We start from the raw sequence: 27,219 nt of genomic DNA, 5'->3' as shown, positions 1-27,219 counted from the left end.
CTGAAAAATCCTTGACACTTGTAGAGATTCTGTCTGCACCACGGGGTAGAGGAAGGCTTCTATCTGATTTGGAGTGGAAGAAACTAAGAGTAGGACACCTGGCCACACTTGTTGCCTCTGATGAATGCCGAATAATTTTCCTTTTAGCTCCTATAGTATTTCCCCCCCTTCACAAGATGCATTAATTGTTCAGATGAGGGTTACTTCAGTTGCTGTTGAGGTGACAAAGGCACAAGGAAATGGGCAGATGGAGAGGGAAACAGCTGTTTGACATCTTTTGGATTAAAATCAGTCTTCTGGTTTTAACCAAATAAACTTCTACTCTGTCTTCAAGCTATCCTTGAATGCAGATTTTAGGACATCCCTTATTTGCTGAAATATTGATTCTCTAATCTTCCTATTCACTCTGGTTAGCAAATATTCTGCACTCCTTTTCTTCCAGGGCGCAGGCAGGCGAACTGTGGGTAAAGAGCGAGAAGGTCACTTGTGGATACATCAGTGAGGACACCCGGGTAAGAATCCAGGGAGCAGGGAAAGGAAGTCTCTCCCTTCCTTTACTTGCCAGGTTTCTTGCAGTTCTGTCTTGCTGGCAGGTTTGTGTGGATCATTTGAATTGGCTGTATTGTAAGGTGAAGAAGGGCAATAAATTCAGGAGAATGAATGATTAGTAAAGTTCAACTCTTTTGTGCTGGCAGCACTAGGAATTACTTGGGCTCGAGAATGAATGATTAGTAAAGTTCAACTCTTCTGCGCTGGCAGCACTAGGAATTACTCGGGCTCGTTAGAGGGGAAATGCTGGCTCATTAGAGGGGAAATGCCTGCTTGTTAGAGGGAAAATTCCCTCTGATGCAGTGGGCACAGTCGCTCGGTAGTTAACTTCTGCATTTGGCCCTTTTAGTGAGTATACCTTGTTTTAAATAAGAAATTTCATTCCTTTGCAGGTGGTCTTCCGCTCCACGTCCGCCATGGTTTATATTTTTATCCAGATGAGCCGTGAAATGTGGGATTTTGATATTTATGGTATGTAGGTAACTGACCTGCCTGATTGTGAATGTGGGTGGCAGCAGCTATCCTTTCTGCCACTCCTAGAAAACTAAAATATCCTGCCTTTGGCCTAGGCTGAGCTCTGAGGTGCACTGTGGTGCCTTCTTAGATCCTCACTTGCTGTGTCACGCTTTTCTGCCTCCTGGGTATTCCACAATTGTACTTCTCTGCTTCTGGGCCTGGGTCCCATTATCTCAATGACGAAATCAAGCGGCCCAACCGACTGTGAACCTTGGAAAGGTTTTCTGTGGATATAAAGGTGTTTGGTGACGAGGGCGGGTGCAACCCTGTGTGAATCCTGAAACCAGAAGTCCTGTGCAAAGAGGACCTTGATGTTTTAGATTTCTCTTGGCTTTGGCTTAGCGAGGAAGCAATAACCCTGCCTTGGCCCAGGTAGAGTCAGCTGGAAGTGTTACAACTTTAGGCATTAAGAATGAGTCACTTACCTGTGACTCATTATCTATGTCATTGTCCTATTTTTTTCTGGCTTAATTTTTTAGCAAACCTCTTACCGCTTCCTTTGACCATGTGTTTAGGCATATGTAACTGGGCAACTATTCAAAACTGAGCAGGGGATCAGTTGTGCATACTATGCCTAAAAGATAGTACAGATGCTTTCCCAGCACGCTGCGAATGTGTTGGGAAAATGAATTTAAAGGTCAGAATCCTTTTGACAGTAAGAGTCTTGTTTACATCCTCTGAAACATTTTTATCATCTATGCTTTAGTGATATTAGCATTCATTATGCACACAGATGCTCTTATTCTAATAAAAATAGTTGTCCTAGAATGTCAGGGTTAAATATACACCATAGTTGAAGTAACTGCTGTTATTTCATGCTTTGGAGATGTTTACTTTGCAGGGGACCTATACTTTGAGAAAGCTGTGAATGGTTTCCTTGCTGACCTTTTCACAAAATGGAAGGTAAGTAGCTGCTTGAGTTCATCTTGCTCTGAAAGAACAAGACAATGGCATCTTAATGATGCACAAGCTTCTTTAGAGACTGGTGGAGAGTGCCGCTGTTAAATGTGATACAGTCTAGAAGCATGGAATCTGCAGGACAGACCATTGTGTTACTTCATAGGGGCATATGCAGATATATTAATACAGCAGTCTGCTTTTTTCTAGTTACCTTTGTGAGGGGAAAGAGGGTGTTGTGTTGCTATATGTGTATATACATAGTTTTCTACTGAATGTGACCCTTAAGGTTTTCTTTTTTCATCTGCTCTCCCTGGACAGGAGAAGAATTGCAGCCATGAAGTGACGGTGGTTCTATTTTCTAGAACATTTTATGAAGCAAAATCTATAGGTATGTCAATTCTGTATTTTCGTGTTTCTATTTTAAAACGTATCTCCTTCTCTCTTGAAAGTTGGTCACAGGCTGCCAATGACTTTTTCCCCTATTTTTTATGCCTGTGTACAATGTGTTCCCTACCAAGCACAGTAGATACACAGCCATTCTTATGAAAGTGAAGCCCTTACATAGAAGAATATATGGCAAATTTTCCTCATCATACCTAACCTGTCATATTGTTTTGAAAGCAATTTAAATATTGTGTAGGAGATCTGATATTTCTCAAAGTTTAGGGTTTTTTCTAATGGAAGTAACAACTCCTTACTAGAAAAGATGAGTTATTTCTATACCAAAGCAAAGGATAATACGTGCTTTTGCTTTTCTTTCAGATGAGTTTCCCGAAACGCATCGTGCATCAATTCGGCAGGATCATGAGGGAAGATTTTACGAAGATTTTTACAAGTATGTTTTCCTCCCAGTTCTCTTACCTCTTGTCCCACAGTGTATGTGCAACTTGTGTGGAGAATATTGTGTTATTAACTGTAGGACCTTGCAAGGAATTAAGATAGTGAAAGACATTGATGTCTGAAACTGGCAGCAGATTGATGAGTAGTCCCCGTTCCATCTGCGAGTGCACACCCATATAAGTCCGTCTTCCACGTGCATGTAAATAATGTGTTGTCTGTGCTGTATTGGAATTGCCAATAAACTTCAAAGTTCTGTAGTGCTGGGAGTAGTTTTTGTGTAAGGCTTGGCTATTTTTCAGATCTTTACATTCTTGAGTAGTTAAAGAACAGATGGTGCCATTGCTGAAACCACAAGTGTTCCCAGTTAGGTACTGGGCTCTTTGGCTGGTGGTCACAACAGATGTGGCTCTCAAAGCTGTCATTTGATTGTGAACTTGGACTTGTTAATAATCTTACTGCTTTGCAGAACAGTGCTGCTATTTGACATGTAGTGTTGATCACCCATTTAGAAGTGAGAGGTTATTCTGGCTGAGGATGTGCCCAGCTTTGTGTGTGCATCTACACCTTAGTGATTGCTGCACGTGTGCAGTAGTTCTAAGGTGCTGCCTAGCAGAAGGAAGAAAGACTCACCTGTTTCTATAGTTTGTTCATCTCTTCTCACTTCCTCTTCAGAGCTTCCTTTCATGATCTTCATTAAGTTGTGCTCTTTCTAGGGTTGTAGTTCAGAATGAGAGACGAGAAGAGTGGACCTCCTTGCTTGTGACCATTAAAAAGCTTTTCATCCAGTATCCTGTGTTGGTACGAATAGAGCAAGCAGGTACAAGAAGACTTCTTTCCCATGCTTTTGCCCTTTTCTCTCTGTTTTCTTTTCTTTTTTATTTAATTTTTTTAAAGAGAGTCTGTAAACTCTACTTTCAGTTGGAGTCTGGCATTGTACTGCTTAGTGCTCCTCTGGCTGGGTTATTTTCCTTGCATCTTTTTGTGAGATATACCAGTACCAATTCTGCCTGTAATTTGTAATTTAGTACAAATGCAGTTTTATATTGTTGTCTGGTTTTTTTTGTGGTGGTTTTTGTTCTTTTTTTTTTTGTTGTTGGCAAAAAGCTACTCTGTACAGAGATGATATTTTTCTTCATTTTTTCCCTCTGAACACTTCTCCAGAGGGCTTTCCTCCAGGTATCAATTCTACCTCGGCAGAAGGGAACTACCTGGAGGCCATAAATCTTTCATTCAATGGTAAGTTATCAACAGTGGATAAAAATATACAGGGGAGAAATAATTAAAACAAATGTCAGTAAATGGGTGTGGGCTTCTGTTGCCTCTTCCTTAATAGGGTCCCATCTTTTATTCTCTTGTGCCCTAACTCCTCTCCCTCCTGTAGTTTTATTATCATTTAATTGGTTGGACAAGGCTGGATACAGGCCTGCTCACGCTTGGATGTGCTTTGTGGAAACTTATTTGATGCCACTGTTAACAGAGAGTCACTTCCCTTGCTCTGAAAAAGACACTTATTTGATGCCACTGTTAACAGAGAGTCTCCTCCCTTGCTCTGAAAAAAGCCACCCAAAACATCTAGCATCTTTTTTTTTGTCTTTTAATGTACTCCCTAATTCTTTCTGCTAGTGTTTGACAAGCATTACATAAACCGGAACTTTGACCGGACTGGCCAGATGTCTGTGGTCATCACACCTGGTGTGGGTGTGTTTGAAGTTGATCGACTCCTTATGATTCTAACCAAGCAGCGGATGATAGACAATGGTAAGTAATTAATGATACCTTTATGAAGGCAAACAGATATATTTGGGAAAGCTCTGGCCTTTTTTTTGCTATGAAAAAGTGTCTATAGTAACTTGTGTACTCTGGAAAGAGGTGTTACAGCTGGAGGACTTGTGTCTGCACTTTGTATTTGAAATGGGCAGATTTTTGGAGAATTTACAGGCGTTTAATTTCTTTTGTTTGTGATAGAGAACTTCATCTGTTCATGCAGACCTTTCTCTTAAAGGATAATCTTCTATGACTTGCATTAGTTTAGAAGAAACATTTCTTATATCCCCAGTGGCACTGTTGGTTCGTAACCATACCACAGGACTGTTAACTACCATTTCCAGTGTAATTACATCTGAAAAACTGATATGAATACAAATTGGGCCTTCAGCTCAAACTGATGATTTGTTTTGGCTTAGCATATCAGTCCTGCTTGGTAGCTAACTGAACTCTGCTGTTCTTTGTTTACAGGGATAGGTGTGGACTTGGTGTGCATGGGAGAGCAGCCACTGCATGCTGTACCGCTCTTTAAGGTAACGCACGCTGCTTCTCCGTTCTCTCTGCTCCTGCTAGCAACGTTACTCATGCTGTGAGCAGCTGGATGGGACTAATTGCTGTGCTTCTGAATTACAGCTCCATAATCGCTGTGGACCTGGCGACTCCAGATTGGGTGATGACTACAATATTCCACACTGGATAAACCATAGGTAGGTGAATTCTGTCAACCTTTGCTGAACACTTCTGTTTTGTTTTCCTCTTTGTAATCCATTGAATTATATTTCTTCTTTCAGTGAGATGAAAGAAGATGTCTGTTTATCAGAGATGATGGGCAATATGCAGAGGAAATGGTGTTGATCTTAAGCTCTTTCCAGCTTAGTTGTAGCCTTTAGCTGTGCTTTAAGGAAGTCAGGAAGCTAAACAAAAAATGCAGTCACTTCAACAAGATTGGTTCTTAGTGAAAACAAATACATCCCAAATGAACAGTTACAAGCAGAGAAAATGTGGGTAACCTGGCTAAATGTTGGAACAGTTGCAGGAAACACTGCTAACATTGCTTAATTTCAAGACATAGTAGGTTTCCTTTCTGCTTTCTGTTAAACATTCTGTGCTGTGATGCTCTCTTCTTTCCTTACACATAGAGATCAGGGCTCAGGATGGAAACTACCTCCTCAGTCCTTGTTCTGCTATAGGATTATTTTTTCCCCTCTGTTTTAATACCTCATTTTATCTATAGGCATTAATTGACTGTACTGAACATTTACCATTCATGGGTTGCTTATACCCAATATTTTTGAGTGGTTGGGAGGGATCTGATCTTTGCTATAAAATAAGATGATGTTTGAAGGCTTATTATAAGCCTAAGGCAGGATTTAAAAGATTCAGATGACAATGAACAGATCTTAATGAATAAATCATTTCTAATGGAAGGAGGTCTGTAGTTTTCAAGCAGCTGATGTGAGTCGTTACTATCATGTAAATTAGGGAGAGTCATGTAAAAGGCACAGTACTGTATAGACAGTGAAAGTGGATACTTTTCTGCAAAAAGAGGAAGTGAACTGGGGAGTGCAGATGTAAGCATACTAAGAAGAGGTCTAGACTGAAGCGATATGGGAGGTCTTTAAGAATGGTCTTTAAGGAAAGTAGCTTCTCTCAAGCTAACCATTTGTAGGTGTATTCTTATGCAAAGAAAGGTATCCCTTTTTCTCCCTCTAATAGCTCCCTCAAATTCACCCTCTGTTTGCTGTGTAGGTAACCAACCATCTTCCCTGGTAAACAGCCACTCTGTTTTTCCTTTCAGTTTCTACACATCCAAAAGCCAGCTCCTGTGTAACAGCTTCACACCACGGATCAAGCTGGCAGGAAGGAAGGTAGGTATCTTTCTGATTTATCTTTTTTTCTTACTGGCTTGTCAGGTACCTTTTCTCAGCCAAACATGAGAATCTTTCTAGCAGGTATTCCAGCAGCTGTAACTACGTTTCTGTGTTACAAGACAGTGAAAGCAAAGCTGTAGTGATTGTTGTAGGGTTTGTGAAAGAGGGACTAGTTTATAGGTCTTTCCTTTCTAGGATGAAACTAAGTGAGAAATGTTTTAGCCACCATAAAAATTACAGTCTTGTTCTGTAATGAAGAATTTGGTGGAGAGGAAGAAAGGGGTTGACTAAGATGTGTTTTTTACACAGGTTTGTGACCGAGTATCAGTATTTAATACTTCTGAAGTGGTCTGGCTGCCTCGCTGAGTCAGCAGGATAAACTTCAAGTCTGATACTTGATCACATTGGGGAATGTTTTCTAAGAACATGCTGACTGTCTCCCTTCTCTCTGTCTTTTCTCTTGTTTTTCTTTTTTTTTTTTTTAACTTCACGTCACACTTTGGACCCTCCAGCCACTGACTGAGAAAGCAAAAAATAACCGAGATGCCTGTGAGTAATTCTGTTCTGGAATGATCTATCCTGCTGACTCCCAAACAGTGGTAGGAAGACAATGACACTTCAGCAAAAACACTACTGATGAGATGTGGGAAGGCACAATTGTTGTAGAAAACTCTCAAACCCACATAGTCATTCTCCAGGATTTTAATGTGCATATATCAATTGCCTTCTTGGCAAATAACTAATGTGGAGGGGCGAGTTTCTGTCCTGGCTGCTTGTCAGCTGGTGAGAGGAATGGACTGTGTCAGGCTGGTGCTGGTGGCAGTAACGTTTGTGGGAGAAGGACAAGAGGGAGTTCACTGGCTTGGGATGTTGTCAGTGCTATGGCCACAGAATTACAGTGGGAGAAGCCTGTGTTCTTCTAATACCATCTTGTTTCAGGTGGCTGTACATCTTAAAGTGGGGCTGTCCATTCTTTCACAGATGCTTTAAAATGTGCAATTCCCTTGTGAGGGAGCGTGAGGCCTCTGTTCATACAAGGATCGATTTGTCGTTTATCAATTTAATGACTTGGATATATGTGGGAAAGGTATTAGGGCCTCAGCTGCCTTGAGTCAGAGACACCAACTTTGACAATTGAGCTGCTCCAGCTGTTCTGCTCATGAGACTTTTGTATGTGATTTCTTTTGGAATAGATACTTTAGTTAGTGGTGAGAGGTGGATACTTCTAACTTGCAGAGCTTGAACACTCTTGAACGAGGTTCCAGTGCTCTCTGACTTATATTTCAGCACTAGGGGCTCCAAAAGATGCTGAGAACGCCCTGCCTATCCAGGTGGATTATGATGGCTACGATGCCCAGGTCTTCAGACTGCCAGGCCCATCCAGAGCCCAGCGCTGCACCACTTTCAGGTAATAGACTTGTGAGTTTATTAGTTCTAGAGGAGCCATGTTATGGTGTATTTCCTGATGGATAAAATGCTTTTAGAAATATAAGGAGAATTAAGCTGCATGTGTTTACAGTTGAATAAAAAGCCTTATCTGTAGCCCGTACTTATGGTTGGTTGTCTGGTATTTTACTTTTAAGGTAGCATGTGGGATCTAGAAAAAGGTGTAAATAGGCTTTTTCCCCTGCATCTTTAATTTTGTCTGAAGCAGAATGAAGCTAGTATCCCTTGGTAAGTTCCCAGTGGATTTTGTAAGCTGGGTAAGACAGTACTTGCACAATAGACTTGCACAGAGTGGTAGAAACAGCATTAGTTTAATGCAACGCTTAGTAACTGGTACTGAACCAGAGTGGTGGGGGATCTTCCCTGAAAACGATGCCTTTCTGAATGAGAGAAGAAAAAGAGAAGCTGAGTGCAAGTTCTCAAATATTTCATGGCCTTCCCTCACAGAAGAAAGACCAATTATCCTCAGGCCCTGGCCAAATTCATTGAACAACCTATAATTTTTAGTACTTTTTCAGGAACAGGGGATTGATGAAGTTGAAGTATTTTTTTGCTTTCCTTCTTTCAGTAGCATTGCCTAAATCCGAGGAAGCTGTGCATGTGCACTCATGTGTTAATATGAGAAGCTTGGAGAAATCCGTGCTGGAAGATGCCAGTGCAGTTTAATGTAGTTAATAATTCCAAGTAGTTTCCCTATACCTATGTGTTCCTGGCACTGTAGACTCGGGTCTAGTATCTTCTAGACCACATCTCTATTACCAGCTTGGTGTGGTGTCAGTAAAACTGCATAAAGAGTCGAGCACACTCTTTTCACAGCTGTTGTAATAGAAGCATTTTAGTGTTCTGTTCTTCTATTGTATCGTGCACAAAAACATATAGTACCCACATAGGCAAAAAAATAGCGATAGCTTCCTTGTGGTCATCTTCTTGAGTTCAACTATTGAATATTGAGTCTCTTACATGACTTGGGCCTGTTCAAGCCCCTTGATAACCCAGGAATTAATCTCTTTTTCATATCACTGGGCATCTCTGTCTGTTTTCAGCAGGTCTGTGAGGGAGAGAGAAAGCCGTACCAGGAAGAGCTCTAGTTCCTATGACGTCTCGTGCAGCCCTTCTCTGCAGAGCCGCACGCTGCCCCCCGAGGAGGTGAGGAGCCAGGCTTCTGATGACAGCTCCCTGGGCAAGATCTCCAACATCCTGATGATCCCACGGCCTCACCTGTACCAGTGTGAAGTCAGCAGCTCTTTGGGCTATACCAGCACCAGAGGTCAGCCTGAGGCAGATGGGAAAGTACCTTAGGTGGGGAGAGGGAAGAGAGGAGATGGACGTTGGTGTTGGCCACTGCCAGCCCAGCAGAGGGGAGATGGTGCTTATGTTAGCATTCATGGGATACCTTCTCTGCAGCTGCAGCTATGGCTGGCTCTGCATTCTCCCTTTGTTATCTGTGTTCAATTCTATTGCTTTTTTTACTGGCCTGTCCTAAATAGAAGTGTCCTGACACTAATTTGCTCTTTTCCCTTGTCTATTGCCTTCTTTAATATTTGACTATTCTCCTGAGCCTGCCTGCAAATGTGGACATATACAAGTAATGCTCTATTATCCAGGTCACCTATAATCTGTCAAATGAGAACTGGCCTTAGTAGTGAGCCCTGGGGGACCCTGCTTATAACTTCTCTCTGTGGGGATTTGTTGTCATTAACAGTCACTTTCTGGATCTTTCCATTTGTCACCATACTGCTGAGCTGTCTTGGTGTGTTAGCAGTGCTCATGGTCTCTCTTTTTTCCCTTCCAATTTAATTTTGTTCTTAGTATGAAGTATCTTCCCCAACCTCAGCTCATTTCTAGGTAAATTGCATTCCTTCTGCAGTTTATTGATCTTCTGTAAAAATCTATCCCTGAAGACTTTTTATGTGGTTTGTTGATTTTTTTTTTCATGTCATGCTGTATGACACCTGATACTGTATTTATCCTGTTCCAGGAACTGGATTTACTGGTGTGGAATTGCTGTCACACATCACATTTACCTATTGTGTTCCCCTGTCGTCACTCAATACACACTTTTTTGTATTTCTGCAACCCCATTAGTTTGAAGGGTAGTCTTGTGGCCCAGCTGAAGGTGTGTGACTGGATGGGGATGTGTGTGGAATAGGACTGATGGGAGGGAAGAGTGAGAGTAATTGAGCTTTTTCACATGTTCTAGTTGGCAGTATAGAGTGGTAAAGGAGACTCTTCTCTTTGGGATTTCCATTTTTTTCAACAGAGTAATTGCTACTTAGTCATCTGATTTATTTCTCTTTTCAATTCCTAAATGCCTGCACTTCTCTTCTACACTGAAGAGTAATGACTAACTGCCAGCTGTGATCGTGTCCATGTCTTCTTGAAGTAATCCCTTATTTCAGTGGTCAAATCTGTTACGAGAAAGGCATATGTTACTCAGTTGCAGCTTCTGCTCTGCCTTTGGTACTCATCGTGAAGCTTCTGCTGTGTCAGTCGTGATTTCTCAGGAATTCTCAAAGCTCTGAGTAATTCTTCATAGTTGACTAAGCAAGTGGTTTCTTTATGGCTTCATTAGTATAAAGTGACAGAGCATACAGCAGTGCTGGAATGGCAGGTGAAATAATATTCTTTCTTGTCTGGATTCTTGTTTACGCTGTAACTTGCAGACTGTATTGAAATTCCTTTCAGCTTTTCTCCCTGCCTACTCCTCAGCTCTCCTTATTCCCACTTACCCTGATATCCCAAAGCAATTCATTCTCTTCTGCTCGGCTTCTGCGTGATCTCACGCTGACCTTAAGTTGTGTTTTCTAGATGTTCTTGAGAACATGCTGGAGCCTCAGCAGCGTGACTCCAGTGCCCCGGGGAGGTTCCACGTTGGCAGTGCTGAGTCCATGCTGCACATTCGGCCGGGGGGATACACACCCCAGCGAGCCCTGATAAACCCCTTTGCCCCGTCCCGCATGCCCATGAAACTCACATCGAATCGGAGGCGCTGGATGCACACTTTTCCTGTGGGTAAGTCTGTTTCATACCATATTAGATTGCTGTTGCTTTTTCCTTGTCCAAACGCTAACAGAAGAGAACCAACGTGAGCTCTGGTGTCTTGAAGTCTCTGCACTGTAACAAAGGCTGAGCTGTTCAGGCTTGATAAATCAGGGATCCTCTTTTTGACAATGTTACCATCTGTTGGCAAACTCGAAGCGTATCAGGTACTGCGGAACGATCTTACAGTGGATGGGGGCCATTGAAGTGAATTGTGACTATAATTTGGGCTAACTTTCAGATGCTGAATTGTTCCTGTATTTGTTCAGCGCCTTGTAAGTAGCTCCTCCAAAACGTTTAAAAGAATATTCTGCTTCGCTGCCTTCAGAGAAGATGCCAGAGGTTCAAGTCTTTGAAGATTTCATAAACATGGTTTCTTCATTTCCATCTGTTAGCATTGCCTGTGGGGTTGACAAAAGGGAGGGTACAAGCAGCTGAGGAATCAATGCAGATGTGGTGATTAACGATCAAACTGTAACTGCGTAGGTCCATCAGGAGAAGCGATCCAGATCCACCATCAAACCCGTCAGAATATGGCAGAGATGCAGGGCAATGGGCAGCAGGATATGACACATTCCTCTGCTGAGCTGCTGGAGCTGGCTTACCATGAGGCAACTGGCAGGTGAGGTCCTTAGGATGAATCTGTGCAGGCTTTGCATGAACATCCTTTTTCCTTAAGATTTTATATACGTTACAGTAAGACAGTTATTAAGCCTAAAGATCACAACCTACACTATGTTGTGTCACTGCTACATATGCAGTATATACTTTTATTAGGAGATACAAAGATCTTTTGGCAAGGCTGGAGATGGTTTACCTCCCCTAATTTGGGGGAGAGTTTGCAGTGCATGAGCAATACACTGCATCGTTCGTGGAGTTGTTCAAAATTGCCTTCTAAAAGCCTGTGTCTTTAATTCTTGACTCCTTATCCCAGTGGCTGTGACCTTCATCCCAGAACAGGACACCTTTTAACACAGTGTGGCTTTTCCTCACGGTAACTGTTGAGCTATTCAGTGCTATCCATCACAAACATCAGGGATGGATTGCAAATGAAAGTACCTGTGCTCGTGAACTAGTTTTCTTTTAAAAAAATCAAGCTTTGATGAGTGTTGGAAGCTTATATAAATTGCTGGCTCTGAGAAGCAAAAAAGATCCCAGTGCTACTGGATGTGGCATAGTTGTGGGGAGGCAGTTTTTACAGCAAGAGAAATGAGATTGTTCACCTTGACCAATCTCTTTCTGTGTTGCCTAGTTTTAATATGACATCATTCTCGCCAGCTTACTTCTCTAGTTCTACTTATAAAAAGGCAGTAATTTTTTTAATACTTCATAAGTACATCCTAGTGTGTTAAAGTATCTTGTTGTTAATGTCGACCTCTTGTGTCATATTCTTGATAATTCTCTTGATGTCTTTGTGGTCACTGTGGATGACGGACTCATCCAAAGCAATTTATTTGGTCTGGAATGTTGGTTTTATAGTCCATGAAATCAGATCTGTAAATAACTAGCTAAGTTTTATTTCTCTGCTGGGAGGTATATGGTAGCTGGTTGTCTGCTGTCCTGCAAAGATAGTGCATGAGTTATTGCTAGAGGCAAAGAACAATCAGTATGGACAGATACGGAATATTGTTACAGCCACTTTTGTGCCTGTTCCTATTGCACTAAGAGTGTGGTTTCACCCCTGGCTCAGCTGAGATGGCAGCCTGGTGACTTGTTACATCAACTCTTGTTAAATGCAAGGAATGGCATGAGTGAGGAAGACTTGTATAACAGAGGCTATTTTGTTTTTCCCCAGACATGTCAGCTCTCGGCACCCAGGTGACAGCGGCTCTTTCCTGAGCTTCAGTGGGGCAGAAGAGTACTCTAATGGTCTGGCTGGTGGCAACGGTGCAGGTAACAGAGCTGTGGTAGAGCATGGGGTTGGGAGAGAAGGCCCTTCCTTATTAGAGGAGACAAAGTAATAGAGCCAGAAGTCGTGTAGGGTGGATGGATCGGGCATTACGAAGGAGAAAGAATCAATAATGGAAGAACAGTTTTCAGCTTTGAGTTAATGCTCTCAGAAGTACTTTTTGGTGTGGTAGTTTATTGGGTTGGTTTGTTGGATTTTGTTTGTTGGTTTGTTTTTTTTTTTGTTTAACATCTCTATGAATATCTTACAAACTTTAGTATGGAAAGATGCTAATTGTTTACACGTGATAAGCTCTCGGGCAGTTGCTCAGTTCCGTAATAAGAAAGCACCAATGTTCAGACACAAAAGGTAATTAAATATGCACTGGAATTGTTCAGAGCTCCTTTTCTGGGTGGGGTTGCCTTGACACCCCTTGGATTAAGAGACTTGTTTGAATGTATGTATTTTACATATACAAGCTCATGGAAAGAATGCAGATTGGTTGTATCTAGGTTTTGAGAGAAGCTGTAAAAAAGAATATTTATTCTGCATAATTCAGTGTTTTCTAGCATTTCTTGTCATTGTCTACAAATGCACTTTCTCCAGATTTTAAGCACTTTGAACATGGTGCTGCTTATACGGAATGTTACTTACACAGCCCAAAATATTTCATCACATTTTTGAGAGAAGACACAGGTCTGTATCTTCAGCTGAACATTAGTGCTGTCTTTCTTACCCTAATTAGTGAAAATTCTCAACATTTCTTTTGAATCCTGTAAGTGGAACAACACACCCCACTGAGCATTCTTTTGCATTGTCTGTTTTTCTGCAGCCTGCCTTCTGATTTTGTGGATGTGCTTTTAGAAAGGCACATGGGGAAAAAATGACCTTTTGGACTTAGAGCATTCAATTTCTTTTTTGAAAATCAATTGAAAGATTATTTTTTAACACAAATTCACCCTTCTGAATTACATTTGGATGCAGACAAATCTGTTTTCCCCTGGGCTCATACCTTGAAGAGCCATAAACAAGTTAGCAGACTTAATTTTCTTGTGTCTCTCTTGTTTTGTGGTCACGTAGTTGCGTTACAAGTGATTTTGTTCAGTTGTTTCCTTCTGTGGATTTCCTCTGAATACATTTCATTTTCTTGGCTTTACTTTTTTTTTTTTTTTTTTTTCTCCTGCCTTCCAGATAGTCTTTGTTTATTCTCGCAATTGCTAAACTGCGTTTCAGCTGCTGGGTACAATTTGCACAATGTAGATGCAGAGCATACCCTGGCAATAAACATGCTTGCATTTTATAGAAGTCTCTTGTGCCTGTAGGTGGGATATAAATCCCGTATGTGGTGGAAGTTGATCTGTGTCTGTCTTTGTGACAGTCCTTATGAGCACCTTCCCTGACTGAACGCCCTCAGCCATCTGTAGCTGACACGCTGTGACTCAGTGATTTCACTTAACATTTCTCCCTTGTGGTTTGAGTCACCTGTGAAATGAAACAGTCCTTTTTTTTCTTTATTTCCAAAAATATGATTTCTCAGTGAGTCTGGTTCTCTCCCCTGCTGCCCACAGCGTGTTTCGCTGCAACATGGGCTTCACAGTGAAGAATTACCCCATCTATTTACACTGACATTCAGTGTGTTGTCTCTGCTGCCCGGCAGATGGTCGGGGATGGTTCAGAACAAATCAATCTCGTTGCAGTTCCCTGTCTAGATGGCAGATGGCATCAGCGGAGCTGGGGAAAGATGAATCTCAATTTGAGCCAGCTCCTCCACTTTTTTTTTTTTACTGGCATCATCATGGAAGCAGATAACTGTCCTTTCTGCTAGTAAATGCTGTTTAGAGTAACAGCTATGATGTTTATATCAATTTCCTGGATAAATCTACATTAGCGAGTTTTATAAAAGTGGCTCCTTTTAAATGGATGGAGGCTTCCTGAAATTTGTATTTTGATAAATGTCTTTTAAGCCAGTGATTTGTCTTGTTGTCTTTAGCTGCTCGTTTCATGTGCCACATCAGCTGTTTATACAGCTACATGATGAACCAGCTCAGGGATCTGATCCAAACGAAGAGTTTCTCTTTGCTGTGTGGATTGTTTCACTGTAGCTGCACAAAGGTTGATGCAAATACAGCAGACGTGTGAGACGGGGACTAGGAAGAACTGGTCCAGGGATACCATGGCATCATGTTGGCTTAGTGTTCACTGAGCTGTAGTTTTAGGATCTGTTTTCCAGGTTAATATGCTGATTAGAACAAATCCATTTGATGGTGAGAAAAATCACAGTGTCTTAAGTCCTCATCAGAACTGAAATACAAATTTTCATTAGTCTTAAGTCCATTATTAGTCTTTATTTAGGTTAGTATAAACCGAATTGACTGAATTATGTTCCAAAACTGAGCATCTCTTCAATAGCTATAATTTTATCTCATTTCATGACGAATAAAAGCTTCCTTACTACTCTTTTTTTAAATGAAGCATGGACCAAGGTATATCTTACAAGTTGAAACATAATGGAAGTTGCTGCCTTTTCATGGTAGTTTTAATCGATCTGTAATTAATATATTGGAACTATTTAGGGGCACTGAATTAATAGAGGCTTAAGTAGCACTTTTCAGTTTTTTAGCCTGGCAAGGGATGAAAAGGTAGTTTGTATTTGCTGAATCAAGATCAACTGTTTCCTTTGTTTCCTCCCTGCCTGCCCCCTGGCAGGGAGGTGAAATGTGTACTAGTAGTTTAGCCTAAAAATGTCAAAATTGGAGTAAATCTGTATCGCGACTTTCATAAATTACTTAAACTCTTCAGACTCTTAGATAATTAGTATCTTATACATGGGTTCTCTTTTCCCACCAGGTGAAAGTCTGTTATGATTTGCTTTCTTGCTGCTCCTGTGTTTTATGAAATTCTTCCTCTTAACTTGTCCCTTGTTCATAAAATGAGAGAACCAATAAAAAAAGATTCTGCTTTTGGGTATTAAATGTATTTAAAAGTACTTAGGGGCTGAGACCTTGAGATTAGCAAGATAAGGGATTTCAGATGACTCTTCTTTTTTTTTTTATTAATTGCTTTTTTATGGTATCTGCTTCTCAAGATGTGTTTCACCATTTTTGGGGGGGTTGGCTTTGCTTGTTTTTTAGCTACTGAACACTTCTAATGAGATGTTCAAATTTCATCCAAGTTGTCTTTTTTTTTTTCCCCCGTTACCTGCCTTTGTGTAGTTTTCTGCTGTGCAGAGCCCTGAGTTCTTTCCAAGAAGAGAAATGCCATATTCTTAAAACATTTGCATGCTTTTGATTTATTTTTATTTGAAATGAAAATGAAGTGCATAATTGCTTAAAATAAAATTCATATTTCTTTCTTGTAGGGATGAACCTCAAAACTCAGAACAGGGATTCCTTGGAAGATGCTGTCTCTAACTCTCCGGATCCAAGTAAGCAGGAGAAAGGTTTGGAAAAGGGTTTGCACAGGTGGGAAGATTGGGAGGGAAAGGGCATGTACATGTATAGAGGCATCAGGAGGTGGTAGGCAACAAACTGAGGAGCCTGCTTGGCTTTTGGCAGTAGTTTATTTTTCCCTGCAGTAATTTGCAGGATCCCCCTACACTGTGATGGCAGTTCTGTATCTCTTAAGAATATGTGAAACTGGTTGTCATATTACATTTGAAATTCTTCCCTTACCAGACACTATTATGTAAAAAGTTTAAGCTGCTGAACTCTTACCTGCCTCTCAATATAAAACGTTTGCTCGGCACCAGCTAATTGAAGCAGAAGTAATACAGTCAGTTTCTGAATTTGGTAGTGTTTACTGAGAAATACCTGTCTTCATCTAATTCAGAAACAAGTGTGTGACTGCTTAAGAAAATATTTTCTTTATAGTGGTCTGTCCTGTATTACTTTCTTGTGCAGTGTTCCTGCCATTAATGTTAACATTTTTATAGTAAAATAACTTTCTGTCTGTAAGATCTCTATGAGAAGAAGTTAGGAGTTAGGAGTTGGCCAAGTGGCTTGATATAGATCGTTTGAAGACAATTAGAATGTAGTGCAGTAGTGAATTAATGATTTGATATAGTTTAGTTAGCTTTTGCTTTTCTACATCTAGTTTTAGATCTCTGTAATCTCAAAACTGCAACATAACTCTAGGAAAGGGTGTGGGGAAGGATTGCTTTCCAAGTTACTATTTTTCTGGTCTTCCTACCCCTCTGGATCTGTGTTCTGTTTTTGTAACTGTAGAAATGCTCTCTTTTCTGCCGTTGTACTATTCCAGAAAGAGGCTGGTCTGTCATTCTTTCTCTCCTCATCTCCAGCTCCTCCTGCAGTTGTCTGGGATGCAAAGCTGGTCTGATTCCCTTGTTCGGGCTTGGAATGTTGATCTGATTTATTAATAATGAGTAACTGCACCTGACTGGCTGTAGGTTTGGAAGAGCGGAGGCTATGTCAGCTCTAGCTTTCAATCAACAGAAAATTAAATGTATTAACTTTGAATGCCATTTGCATGATGGGATTGAATTAGCATGTGCACTGCATTGTTTAACAAACTCTGTCTCTTTCTCTCCCTCCCTTCTTCCCGTCCTACTTTCCTTTTCTCTTCCCATTCCACCCCCTTTTTGTCCCTGTTGACTTTGCACCAACTCCGTTTTTGTCCCTCGTTCTTACTTTCCTCTTCGCACATTTCCTTCATCTTCCTCCGCACCCTGGTTTTTCATGGGTGACCATATATTGCCCCCGTTGTCTGCCCCCTGATGATACAACGAGGCAGTTCTGACGCTGTCTGCTCCCCCCGTAGTGCCAGGCTTCTGTTGTACAGTTGGAGTGGACTGGAAATCTCTCACTACTCCCGCCTGTCTCCCTCTTACCACGGATTACTTCCCCGACCGCCAGAGCCTGCAGAACGATTACACCGAGGGTTGCTATGATCTCCTCCCAGAAGCCGACATCGACAGGTTTGGCCAGCACCTTCTCTGTAAAGTCATTTGGGTTCAGTCAAAGCCCCTTAAGGCACAGTTGATGGAAGAGGAACCCTTTGGAGACCGCGCAAGAGAGAGACGAATTGCTAACACGGCAGCAGAAAGCTTAAGAGTTGATTTTTCTCTTTGCAGTGGTAACTTTGCACCTTTTCTGATGTTACCATCTGACAGTATTGTGTTTAGAAGTTGTTTGCCTGCAAAATTTTACATCTTTTTTCTTGTTCTATTGTATTTCAGTCAAAAAAAAGAATCAGCCTCAATCTATCATCTTTGTTAATCTATTTTCTAGGAAGTATTTTGGAAACACTAAATAAGCAAACGCACATGTACGCACAGTGCTTAAGCTGCTTATCCTCGCTTTCAGGGATGTTTAGTTTAAAGAATCTTAGTGGAAAAGATTGTTGTGGGATAAATAGAACTTCTCAGCTTGTCTTGGAGGTCTCTGGTAACTATTCTTTAATAGGGTTGGTTTGGGCTTTTTCTGAAGCTGTCTCATCTTATTTTAAAAATTCAAATCTCATTTTTCAAATTTTGCACAACTTGTAAGACATCGGAAAGACCTGTTTGTGTTGCTGCTTTATGGGAACAAACCAAAAATATTAGTCAGGGTGCTTGCAATACATAGAAAATAGCAGGATTAATGGTGAAACACCTAAAAGAAATGTCAAATGTCCCTTTATAGCGGGAAGGCAACATTCGGAGCAGGAGTAGTTGTCATGAAATGCCATAGTGATGTGTGTTTTAATCTCTCTCTGCTCCAGACTTCCTGCTGTGGGAGAGGGGGGAGTGTTGCCTGCACGTTTGCTGTTCTAAGCTCTGCTGGACATTTACAAACTGCACTGAGATTCTCTGCAAAATGCTGTAAAAGTGTTCATTGGTGAATTTATTGGAAGTTTAAAAACGGTTGTAGGCAAATTTGTTACTATTTGCAAAGCCGCTTTCAAAGGCGTTAAAAAGTATTGGCAGACAGCTAATTATCACCCGTTTAAAACAGAAGGGTACCCGTTTTTCTCTGCTGTTCCTGCAGGTCGCTTTTGGCAGGCAGAGGGCTCCACTTGCCCAGAGCCCAGTGCAGGCAGAAATCCTCAATTAGGAAAGGCAGAGCTAAGAATAGGTGTGTGGTCAGCTTCCTTATTCTAGTCTCTTTAACCTTTGTGTTCAGGAGAGATGAGGAAGGAGTGCAGATGACAGCCCAGCAGGTGTTTGAGGAGTTTATTTGTCAGCGTCTCATGCAAGGCTATCAAATTATTGTGCAACCCAAACCGCAGAAACCAGCCACAACTGTGCCACCCCCACTCAGCAGCAGTCCCCTCTACAGCCGAGGTGAGTGACTCTGCATTGACAACTCACTCTTTTGTCTTTCTCTCCTTCTGCCAATCCCAGTAACCTCTGTGAATCGGGCATAGATGCTCATTGAAGCCCTCTGTTCTTTATTTTCTTTATTTCTTTTTTTCTTTTTTTTGTTGTTATATGAAAATCTTTGCTGGGAGAGAGCCCTATCTGGGGCAGCACAAACAACTCAGCTGCACCGTGAAGGGACAGGTGCAGGATTTTTGAACTGTAATAGGAAACTGGCCTCATATTCGTGATGGTGAACCCAAGTGAAATATGGCTTGAGTGCTGTTTGGGTGAATACATCTTAAACACAATTCATGTGGTGACTGCAGGGCAGGCACATCTCTAGAAGAAGACAGACCCAAAGCTCCCAAATGTATGTATCTAGAAGCAGTTTCCTAACTCTAAAATAGCTGTGAAGGTCCCAGATGGACCCGTAAAGCTTCATTGTCCTGAAACCATGAGTCAGCCAAACCTAGTTAAACCCCAGAGGACTGGAGAGGTTTATGAGGGTATCACATTCCCTTGAGAGAATCTGACTTACTGTTTGACTTCTGACTCTTTTTTCAGGATGTTCTCTAGACAAGTCAGCACAATACAGTGCTCATAGTGCAGGGAATACACAGGAATAGGAGATGGTTGTTATTCACTGGTTTGGGAATGAGCAGTGAGGCTCCTTTGGTAAAATGCTGAGCTTAAGTGGTTAGTTCCAGGAATGAATCAGAGAGGAAATGAAAGTGGAGCCCAGCTTTACCATCATACCCACCAGTTTCTCAACACTTCATATTGTGTGCTCTCTAGTCATCCTGACTGGAGAAGGTGTATGAATTGTGAGTGCCCTCCTTTGGTTGGGATACCTAGCAAATCTTAACTATAAAAACAAAAGGTTCATTGTTCATATGGTCCTTAAAAAGGTGGCCTTGAAGTTTGTAGGTTGTATTGAGTTCAGATGCCCAATTCGGGAGTCTCTTTCTGTGGGTACAGTTTGTTGGCAAAGTCCTGACTGTTTGCATTAAGCTGAAAGGGGCATGTTTTGCTTTTTACAATTAGGTCTTGTATCGAGAAATCGACCCGAGGAAGAAGATCAGTACTGGCTGAGTATGGGCCGTACTTTCCACAAAGTAACATTAAAAGACAAAATAATTACTGTGACTCGATACCTGCCAAAGTGAGTATCTCCCTGGGGGAGCAGTTTGCTATCTTTGTTCAGGTGAAGATGCTTTTCCAGCTGCCTGCACTTGCTGGAAAAAAAGTAATGTAGAACCTTCTTTCTGTTTAGGAGAAATCTCTGCTATTGATGATGCTGAGATTAATGTTTGCACTTTCTCTTGTAGGTATCCCTATGAATCTGCTCAGATAAACTACACTTACAGCTTGTGCCCCTCACACTCTGACTCTGAATTTGTCTCTTGCTGGGTAGAATTTTCCCATGAGAGACTAGAAGAGTACAAGTGGAATTACTTGGATCAGTACATCTGCTCTGCTGGCTCTGAGGATTTCAGGTGAGTTCTCCTTTTCCATCCAGACCGTTCTGTGTCCTGATTGCCTCTTTTCCTTTTTGACCTAAAATTACTTCAGCAAGTTCAACCTGCAAGTGCTGAGTACTCCCTGGAGAGTGGCTGCCCTGCTTTCACTGTACGGGGCCAGCAGCTGTTGCCCTGTAGGAATCTCACTCTGCCTTGCTGTTGCAATATCTGATCTTTGATACAAAGTCTTGATCACAAAATTCAGCGTGAACTATTTTTTTTTTTCTCTGCTATAAATGCAAAGAAATATGATGGCATTTTGTACCACACAGATGCTTTTCTTGGCTTCTTACTCATTCTGGATCTGACTCAAAACTTCCATTTAGTTTGAATCTGTTGAAGGCTTTCTTGAGTCCTGGGCTTAGCTTGACTGTAGTCCTATGCAGAGCAGGGCTGCTTATTAGCAATGTGGAATATCTCCAATAGTATCCATAGCATTTTTGATATCTTCGTTCAACAAAACTAGACTTTCTTTATCTTTGTTTCTTTTCAGGTCATAATCAAAATGCCTCCTACTCTAATGTGTACCTTTAAAATTCCGTTTTTATTTAGAGAAAAAGCCTCTGTAGCCCATCTTTTACAGAAAAGAAAATATATGTCTATGATACTATTACTCTAATGATAGCCTTGTTTTCTCTTCTGTAGATCAGTGTTTTAATACTTCCCAGTGATATTCTTGTTGCTGACCATACCTTTGTGTATCTGCTCTTTCTCCCTCGGGGCAGCAGAAGGAGGTTGTTGCTATACTCACTGAAATTCACAGCAGATAGATACACACTTTACTTACTGTAAAACCTTTCATGGGATTCTGTGCTGAACTTTGTCTTGTCTTCCATGTTCCTTCAGCCTTATTGAGTCACTGAAGTTTTGGAGGACCCGCTTTCTGCTCCTGCCTGCCTGCATCAGCGCCACGAAGCGCATTATGGAAGGAGAAGTGCACTGTGATGTGTACGGGGACAAGCCCCGCTCTGATGAGGAGGAGTGGCAGCTCCTGGATGGATTCATTCGCTTTGTGGAGGGTTTGAACCGCATTCGTCGACGCCATCGGTCCGATCGAATGATTCGAGTGAGTCAGCTTTTAGTTGGGTGAGAAGCTGAGTTGGAGTTTTATCTCAATCATTAATGAAGTGTGAGCAGAGACCCTGAGACAACCCCACACAAGTTGGGGGCTGTATGGGTGTGTATGTGTGGCTCATCCATACATAAACCACTGTGCTGACCAACATACTACTTCAAATTTCAAACAGTATGACTTGTTAACACCTTATTGTTCTTGAACAAATTATATTAACCTGGAATGGGTATCCCGGGCTACTGTGGCTGACACCAGGGTCAGAACAGTTTGCTCACTCCATGAGAAGCCAAGCTCTTCTGCATCACATAGCCGTGCATCAGCCTCTTGGTGCTCTGTTTCTTCCTCAGCTGGTCTTCTCTTACCACAAGCCTGATACCACCTCTTTGCAATTGTGCCATGGATGTGGTTAGCCTGGATATGTTACTGCACCTGGTGATGCAGATAATTGATAAAAAGAGATGTGAGGTAGTTAAGCTGGTAACTTCTAGCTGGGTTGGTGAACAGTAGTTTCAAGAGCATTATGAGAAACTGGTTGCTGTGTATCAAATTCTCTTCCAGTTTGCACACAGAATGGGATGACCAAACCCATCTATGCCAAAATAACATCCATTTTATTTTGAGAATAGCATCCAAACAGGACAGCAGGGTGTTCCCTTTCATGTGTACCTGTGGTTTAACTCCCTTTTGAAAGTGTGCCTGATAAACCCTGCTGACGTGGGGTGCTCTGGTCTTGCTTACCGGTTAAGCTGAGCTTGACTAAGTCTGTGCTTTTGTTTCTCCTTTGTTAGAAAGGGTCTGCCATGAAAGGGTTGCAGATTGCTGGTCCCATTCCCACCCACTCCCTGGAGCAGCCTGGGCCTCCCATTGGGAAGAAAGGAACCTCAGCCCTCTCAGCTCTGTTGCAGATGGAAGCCAGTCAGAAGTGAGTCTCTGCAGCTTGGCTGTGTGAAGAGCACTAGAACATCCTTCCTGCATATTCCACCTGGGCTGGCTAAAGCAGATTTGGGGAACTTTACCTCAAAAAAAGGGATGTGGGATCCTGCTTCTTTAGTATCCTCATGGCAGGGCTGGGGAAATACTGGGCTTTTCCAGTGACTTCCTTGTACTATATTCTCATTAATAGAATGAATACCAAAGACTAGAAAGGAATATGGAGACTAGAGAAGTGAATGTCCAGTAATTCAGAAAGAGCATCTTTTAAAGTAGCTTCTCAGTCCATTATACATCACATTCTTCATCTATTTGTGATTTGCCAGTACAGTTGTGTCCACATAAGAGGAGCTTAACTGGGACATAAACATACACAAGTACACCACACCAGTTGTGTAGTCTCAGTATAAACATTGGGTAACAAATATGGCCTAAAGAAAATAGTTTGCACTGATAACACCTATTAAAATATCTGTGAAACTTCTGAGGTTCTTTTTCAGATGACTGAATAGATCATCTAAAAATAGATGACTGTTTTTCAGTAGTCATCTAGAATTGTTCAAAGAAATTCAGAGAATTAATACTTGATACACTGTAAACACAATTTAAAACGTCATTAAATACATAGAAGTTTTAATATTTTTTTAACAATAAGTTAGTATTATGCATAATAAAACTGAGTTAGTTGAAGGGTCTGTGTTGTTTATGTGGGGTAAAAAGTACTTACAGAACATTGGATTGAGTCTGCTCAGAGTGTGAGAAAGCAAATGTCTGAAAATACAGCCCTCTGCAACAGCTGCCTCCAGGTGGAAGCTGACACAGAGTGTGTTTGAACAAACTCTGGATTCCTTCCTTTTGATTTAGGACTCTGGGGGAGCAGCAGGCAGCCATGCTGTCTGGGAAGAGCTCTGGGCAGCCTTCGGAGAGCGGGAGCATTGCTATCACCCCCACCTTTATGGACAGCCCTCGTAAGGTAGAGACTTCCTTGTCTTTTTTTAACTACTGTTTTTTCATAATAATTTATCAAAAATGATTTCTTTCAGCATGTGGCTACATTGTACTGCATCTTAGTCCCTGATCCAGCAAGGATTGGTCCTGTACCTGGGATGCCCTTATGCCTTTGTGTGCTAAGGGCATGAGAAGAGGTTGGGGCACAACCAACCTTCAGTTCTTTAATACTGTGTCAGTGAGATGGAATCCCTGGGATGTTCTCCCAGTGTGTTTTGCTAATTTAAGTGGTATTTGTTAATTAGTCCATTTCCTTTTCCGGTAGCACGTTTCATTTCAGTCAGGTGTAGATTGTTAGATTTAGTATTACAGTGCTGTCTGCATCTGTATGAAGGCTGTCTTTAAGAGCAAAATCAAGCTCTAGACCATGATTTTGTGAAGCTCCAGTGGAATTTTAACAGCAGGAACTCCAGTCACTTACATCTGCGTGGAGCAGGGGATGTGTTCCCGGGTGGTGATTTATGTGTCATTCCTTCACTGGCTGGGCTCCAGGCTGGAGAAAACTGTCCTCCTGGAGCTTCTTAAGACACTTAAAAGACTGTGCTATCCCTCGGCATTCCTGTCTACTGTCCTGGGAGTGCCAGAAGAGCAGAAACTCCACCTCCAAAACCAACCAGAAATATGTTATTATTTTTCTGTATTCTGGCATGAAGGTCTTTCAGCAGGGCTATCAAGGAACTGAGCAGAGATACTGATGTGTGACCTGTCTTTGTGTTCAAAGGTTGAAGTATTGCAAAGAAAAGCTTTTCAGATTCCCCAGTATCAGCTTAACCATCTCTTTCAGTGTTTCTCTCTCAGCAGCTGGTGTTTCAACATGCACCCTTTTCTGCCACCAACAGGGACAAGCGTTGTGTTATTCTGGAAACCTGGATGTTGTTGGTTTAAGTGATGGTCCAACTGTAGTCATCTTTAGAGTAGACACCTATATGTAGAATGAGCGTGTTTCTAAACCACAAATGAGATTGTGGAGTAGGTCCTGGTAGGCTTGGAAAAAGCAGGTGCAGAAACTGACTTGAGGCATGTTTGCAAACGACAGGCTTTGTATTCTCCTCTTCTGCCATTTTGGAAAACCAACTTCATCAAATTTCCCTCTTTAAATACAGAAATTGTAGATATCTCTTTCTACTAGCGAAACTGGTGAAAATTCCACATAGGATGCAAGAGAGAAGAATGTTGTGTGTGCACTTGTTCAGCAGGGGAGAAGGAAAGAGCAGCATTGGCTTCCTGAGCAATAGCAGTATGTGGGAAACAAGGTAGCAGACCTTGTGCTACCAGCCAATGCTAATAAGCAAATGAGATTTTGTCGAATTTTAAAAGTAACTGTATTCCAAGGCCTCTCTGGAGAGATGACTGGAGAATCTGGAAGAGAGCATTATCAATTGGAAGCCTTTCACGTTAGAGTAGTAAACACTCCAGTAAATATTCACGCCTGGGGTCTGGGAGAGGAGCAGCTGGGATCTCAAGATTGATGGCTGACACTTGTTGGGAAAGTGCTGGTGGACAGGTAGCCTTCCCGGGCAACTTTGTGCTCCCTTGGAATCATCAGCAAGTGTGTGCCTCGTGTTTCCAGGACGACACAACCCCCTTAGGGCCCAGCAGCACGGGTATGGCTGTTGGCTGTCCGGAGACTTGCAGCTGAAGTACTGACAAATCGTCACAGCTGTGTGCTCTGTCAGCAGCCAAGGGACCCAAGTGCTTTTCTAGGATGCTATTTGATGCTGGAGTTATTCCAAAACAAAACTGAGCCACTGGCTCCACCTTTACTCTGTTTCAGAGTAGAACTGACAAGTCACTTCAGTGTCTGGGGAGTGCGGTATGATTTTAACACAGTGAGTTAGCTCGGTGCGTAATCTGGGAAGTCTTTGCCCTTATGGATACAGGGTGCTTGGCTCTGCTTCTGCACTGTGGAAACAGCCAGCCATGTAACCCTGGCATTGATTCTTTCCAGAAAATGCTTTATAAGTACATACCAAGGTAAGCGTCATCCTAACTGCAGGCTAGATGGAATGTTTTGCCTAGGGAACAGAATAAAGAATTGCAAATAGGGAATGAAAACTACTGCATTGTCTTATGGGATAAGAGACTCTTGACACATCTTTGAATGGCAGCCGGGGATGAATTCATCCAGGGTTTGCAAGCAGGTGGAGAACATGGCACAGGCAGTGTCTGTTTAATTTTGCATGAAGTATTGCACACAATGTTGGAAAGATCTTTGTGATGAATATTTCTTCCCTTTCCTTTGCACCATACCAGACCTGCGTTTGAGAGGAAGAGTATGCTTCCTGAAAAGAGCTTCTGTGCTTCTCCCTCTTTATAATTTGAATGACTGACTAGAAAAAAAAAGCTGTTCTTTGGATATTTGCCATTACACATGCAGTTCTACAGGCTTCTGTGCAACTGTTCACCTTTGTATTGGGAATTGAAACCACTGTGCTTTAGCCTTTCTCCTGTGACGTGTGGAGGGAAGGCTGTGGTTTCAATTGGTTTCTGATCAATGTGGTTTTCAAAACTTTGAAGAAGCACCTGTGCAAAGGAAAAGCAATGTCTTGTTACAGAGAGAGAAAGTAAGGGTATGTGTGCGAGTAGATCCTGATGCTCTGCGTTCTGCTGCACCTGACCTTCTGGGTCTCTTTGAGATTTGCATTCTCCTCATACTTTCTCTCTGTGGTCATTTCATACTTGCACAACTTTGTATTTGCTTTTCTTCGACTCCTTGTTCCTGTTGCCATTAATGGGCTTACTTCCTCTGATGCCTTCAGGATGGGGCCTTCTTTATGGATTTTGTTCGCAGCCCACGCACAGCTTCAACCTTCTACTCACAGGTTAGTTTTGAATGGGGTCTTGTCATCTCTGGCTTCTGGACTGAGGTGATGGAGAACATTTGTTGTCCTGAGCTTGCCATGCGGGGAGCCTGTCCTAGTTCCCAGATCCCTTCATTGAGAGGGAGATGCCGGCATCGTCAGGACAAAGTGGCTGGTGGTGATGGATGAGACTGTGTTTCCTTCCACCACCCAATATTTGTGATGTGCTTTGGCTGTTCACGTGCCCTGCCTTACTGTCCTTTGCAGTACTGTCTTGTCAACTACTGAAGCTTCTCTTTTTGTGTTTCAGTAAGTACTTATTTTCCATCTTCCCTTCCTAAACAAAATGGCAACAGCTCACTCATCTCGTTCTTGGCTAAATTTCTTCTGTGGTATTTGACTGACAGGTGGCTCTGGAGAGATCCAAGTTGTGTCCTTGGATTCTTAAATAACTGAGGGCTGAAAATATTGGTGTCATCTTGATTTAAAAGAATCACGGTGACAGAAGTTGTTTGTACACTTAACACCAGTTAGGAGTTAGCAGTAACACGGTGTGTCCATAGGAAATCCTGCTGCCTGAAGGGAGCTCTGAGGAGGGAGACTGGATTTAGTTGGCTGTGGGGAATGTAGATTCCGCGTTGGAGCATCTGCCATTTTTGGCTGCCCAAAAAAGGGACATCTGCTATGGCAAAGTGAGAGATCTTTGGGATATAAGAAATGGCATAAATAGAGGACTCTGGTCTGGCTGTCAGACCTAAGTCAAACTCCCAGCTT

At 41.9% G+C, this 27,219-nt stretch overlaps 1 protein-coding gene across 12 annotated transcripts in view; it reads left to right on the top strand.

Moving 5' to 3' along the window:
• Nucleotides 1-27,219, top strand: part of DEPDC5 (DEP domain containing 5) — a 46,415-nt gene that overhangs the window by 5,911 nt on the left and 13,285 nt on the right. For 2 of the 12 annotated variants that reach the window (XM_014963450.1, XM_014963415.1), the window contains exons 8-34: nucleotides 443-512; nucleotides 942-1,020; nucleotides 1,907-1,968; nucleotides 2,284-2,353; nucleotides 2,728-2,800; nucleotides 3,519-3,622; nucleotides 3,967-4,041; nucleotides 4,429-4,563; nucleotides 5,041-5,102; nucleotides 5,203-5,276; nucleotides 6,368-6,437; nucleotides 6,953-6,989; nucleotides 7,728-7,848; nucleotides 8,930-9,153; nucleotides 10,695-10,898; nucleotides 11,412-11,547; nucleotides 12,721-12,818; nucleotides 16,172-16,237; nucleotides 17,071-17,142; nucleotides 17,590-17,746; nucleotides 18,933-19,093; nucleotides 20,156-20,273; nucleotides 20,440-20,607; nucleotides 21,478-21,697; nucleotides 22,495-22,628; nucleotides 23,501-23,609; nucleotides 26,404-26,466. In XM_014963450.1, the coding sequence (XP_014818936.1) occupies nucleotides 443-512; nucleotides 942-1,020; nucleotides 1,907-1,968; nucleotides 2,284-2,353; nucleotides 2,728-2,800; nucleotides 3,519-3,622; nucleotides 3,967-4,041; nucleotides 4,429-4,563; nucleotides 5,041-5,102; nucleotides 5,203-5,276; nucleotides 6,368-6,437; nucleotides 6,953-6,989; nucleotides 7,728-7,848; nucleotides 8,930-9,153; nucleotides 10,695-10,898; nucleotides 11,412-11,547; nucleotides 12,721-12,818; nucleotides 16,172-16,237; nucleotides 17,071-17,142; nucleotides 17,590-17,746; nucleotides 18,933-19,093; nucleotides 20,156-20,273; nucleotides 20,440-20,607; nucleotides 21,478-21,697; nucleotides 22,495-22,628; nucleotides 23,501-23,609; nucleotides 26,404-26,466 (2,962 nt within the window). Of the gene's footprint in view, nucleotides 1-442; nucleotides 513-941; nucleotides 1,021-1,906; nucleotides 1,969-2,283; nucleotides 2,354-2,727; nucleotides 2,801-3,518; nucleotides 3,623-3,966; nucleotides 4,042-4,428; nucleotides 4,564-5,040; nucleotides 5,103-5,202; nucleotides 5,277-6,367; nucleotides 6,438-6,952; nucleotides 6,990-7,727; nucleotides 7,849-8,929; nucleotides 9,154-10,694; nucleotides 10,899-11,411; nucleotides 11,548-12,720; nucleotides 12,819-16,171; nucleotides 16,238-17,070; nucleotides 17,143-17,562; nucleotides 17,747-18,932; nucleotides 19,094-20,155; nucleotides 20,274-20,439; nucleotides 20,608-21,477; nucleotides 21,698-22,494; nucleotides 22,629-23,500; nucleotides 23,610-26,403; nucleotides 26,467-27,219 lie in introns of all 12 variants that reach the window. The other 10 variants (XM_014963422.1, XM_014963474.1, XM_014963441.1 and 7 more) reach the window with 10 other exon arrangements.

Source organism: Calidris pugnax, unplaced genomic scaffold, assembly GCF_001431845.1.
Source record: "Calidris pugnax isolate Ruff unplaced genomic scaffold, ASM143184v1 scaffold32, whole genome shotgun sequence".
In the NCBI taxonomy this organism is placed as follows: Eukaryota; Metazoa; Chordata; class Aves; order Charadriiformes; family Scolopacidae; genus Calidris; species Calidris pugnax.
The sequence above is the reverse complement of the archived record's forward strand: the minus strand, read 5'-3'. Positions and strand labels throughout refer to the sequence as shown.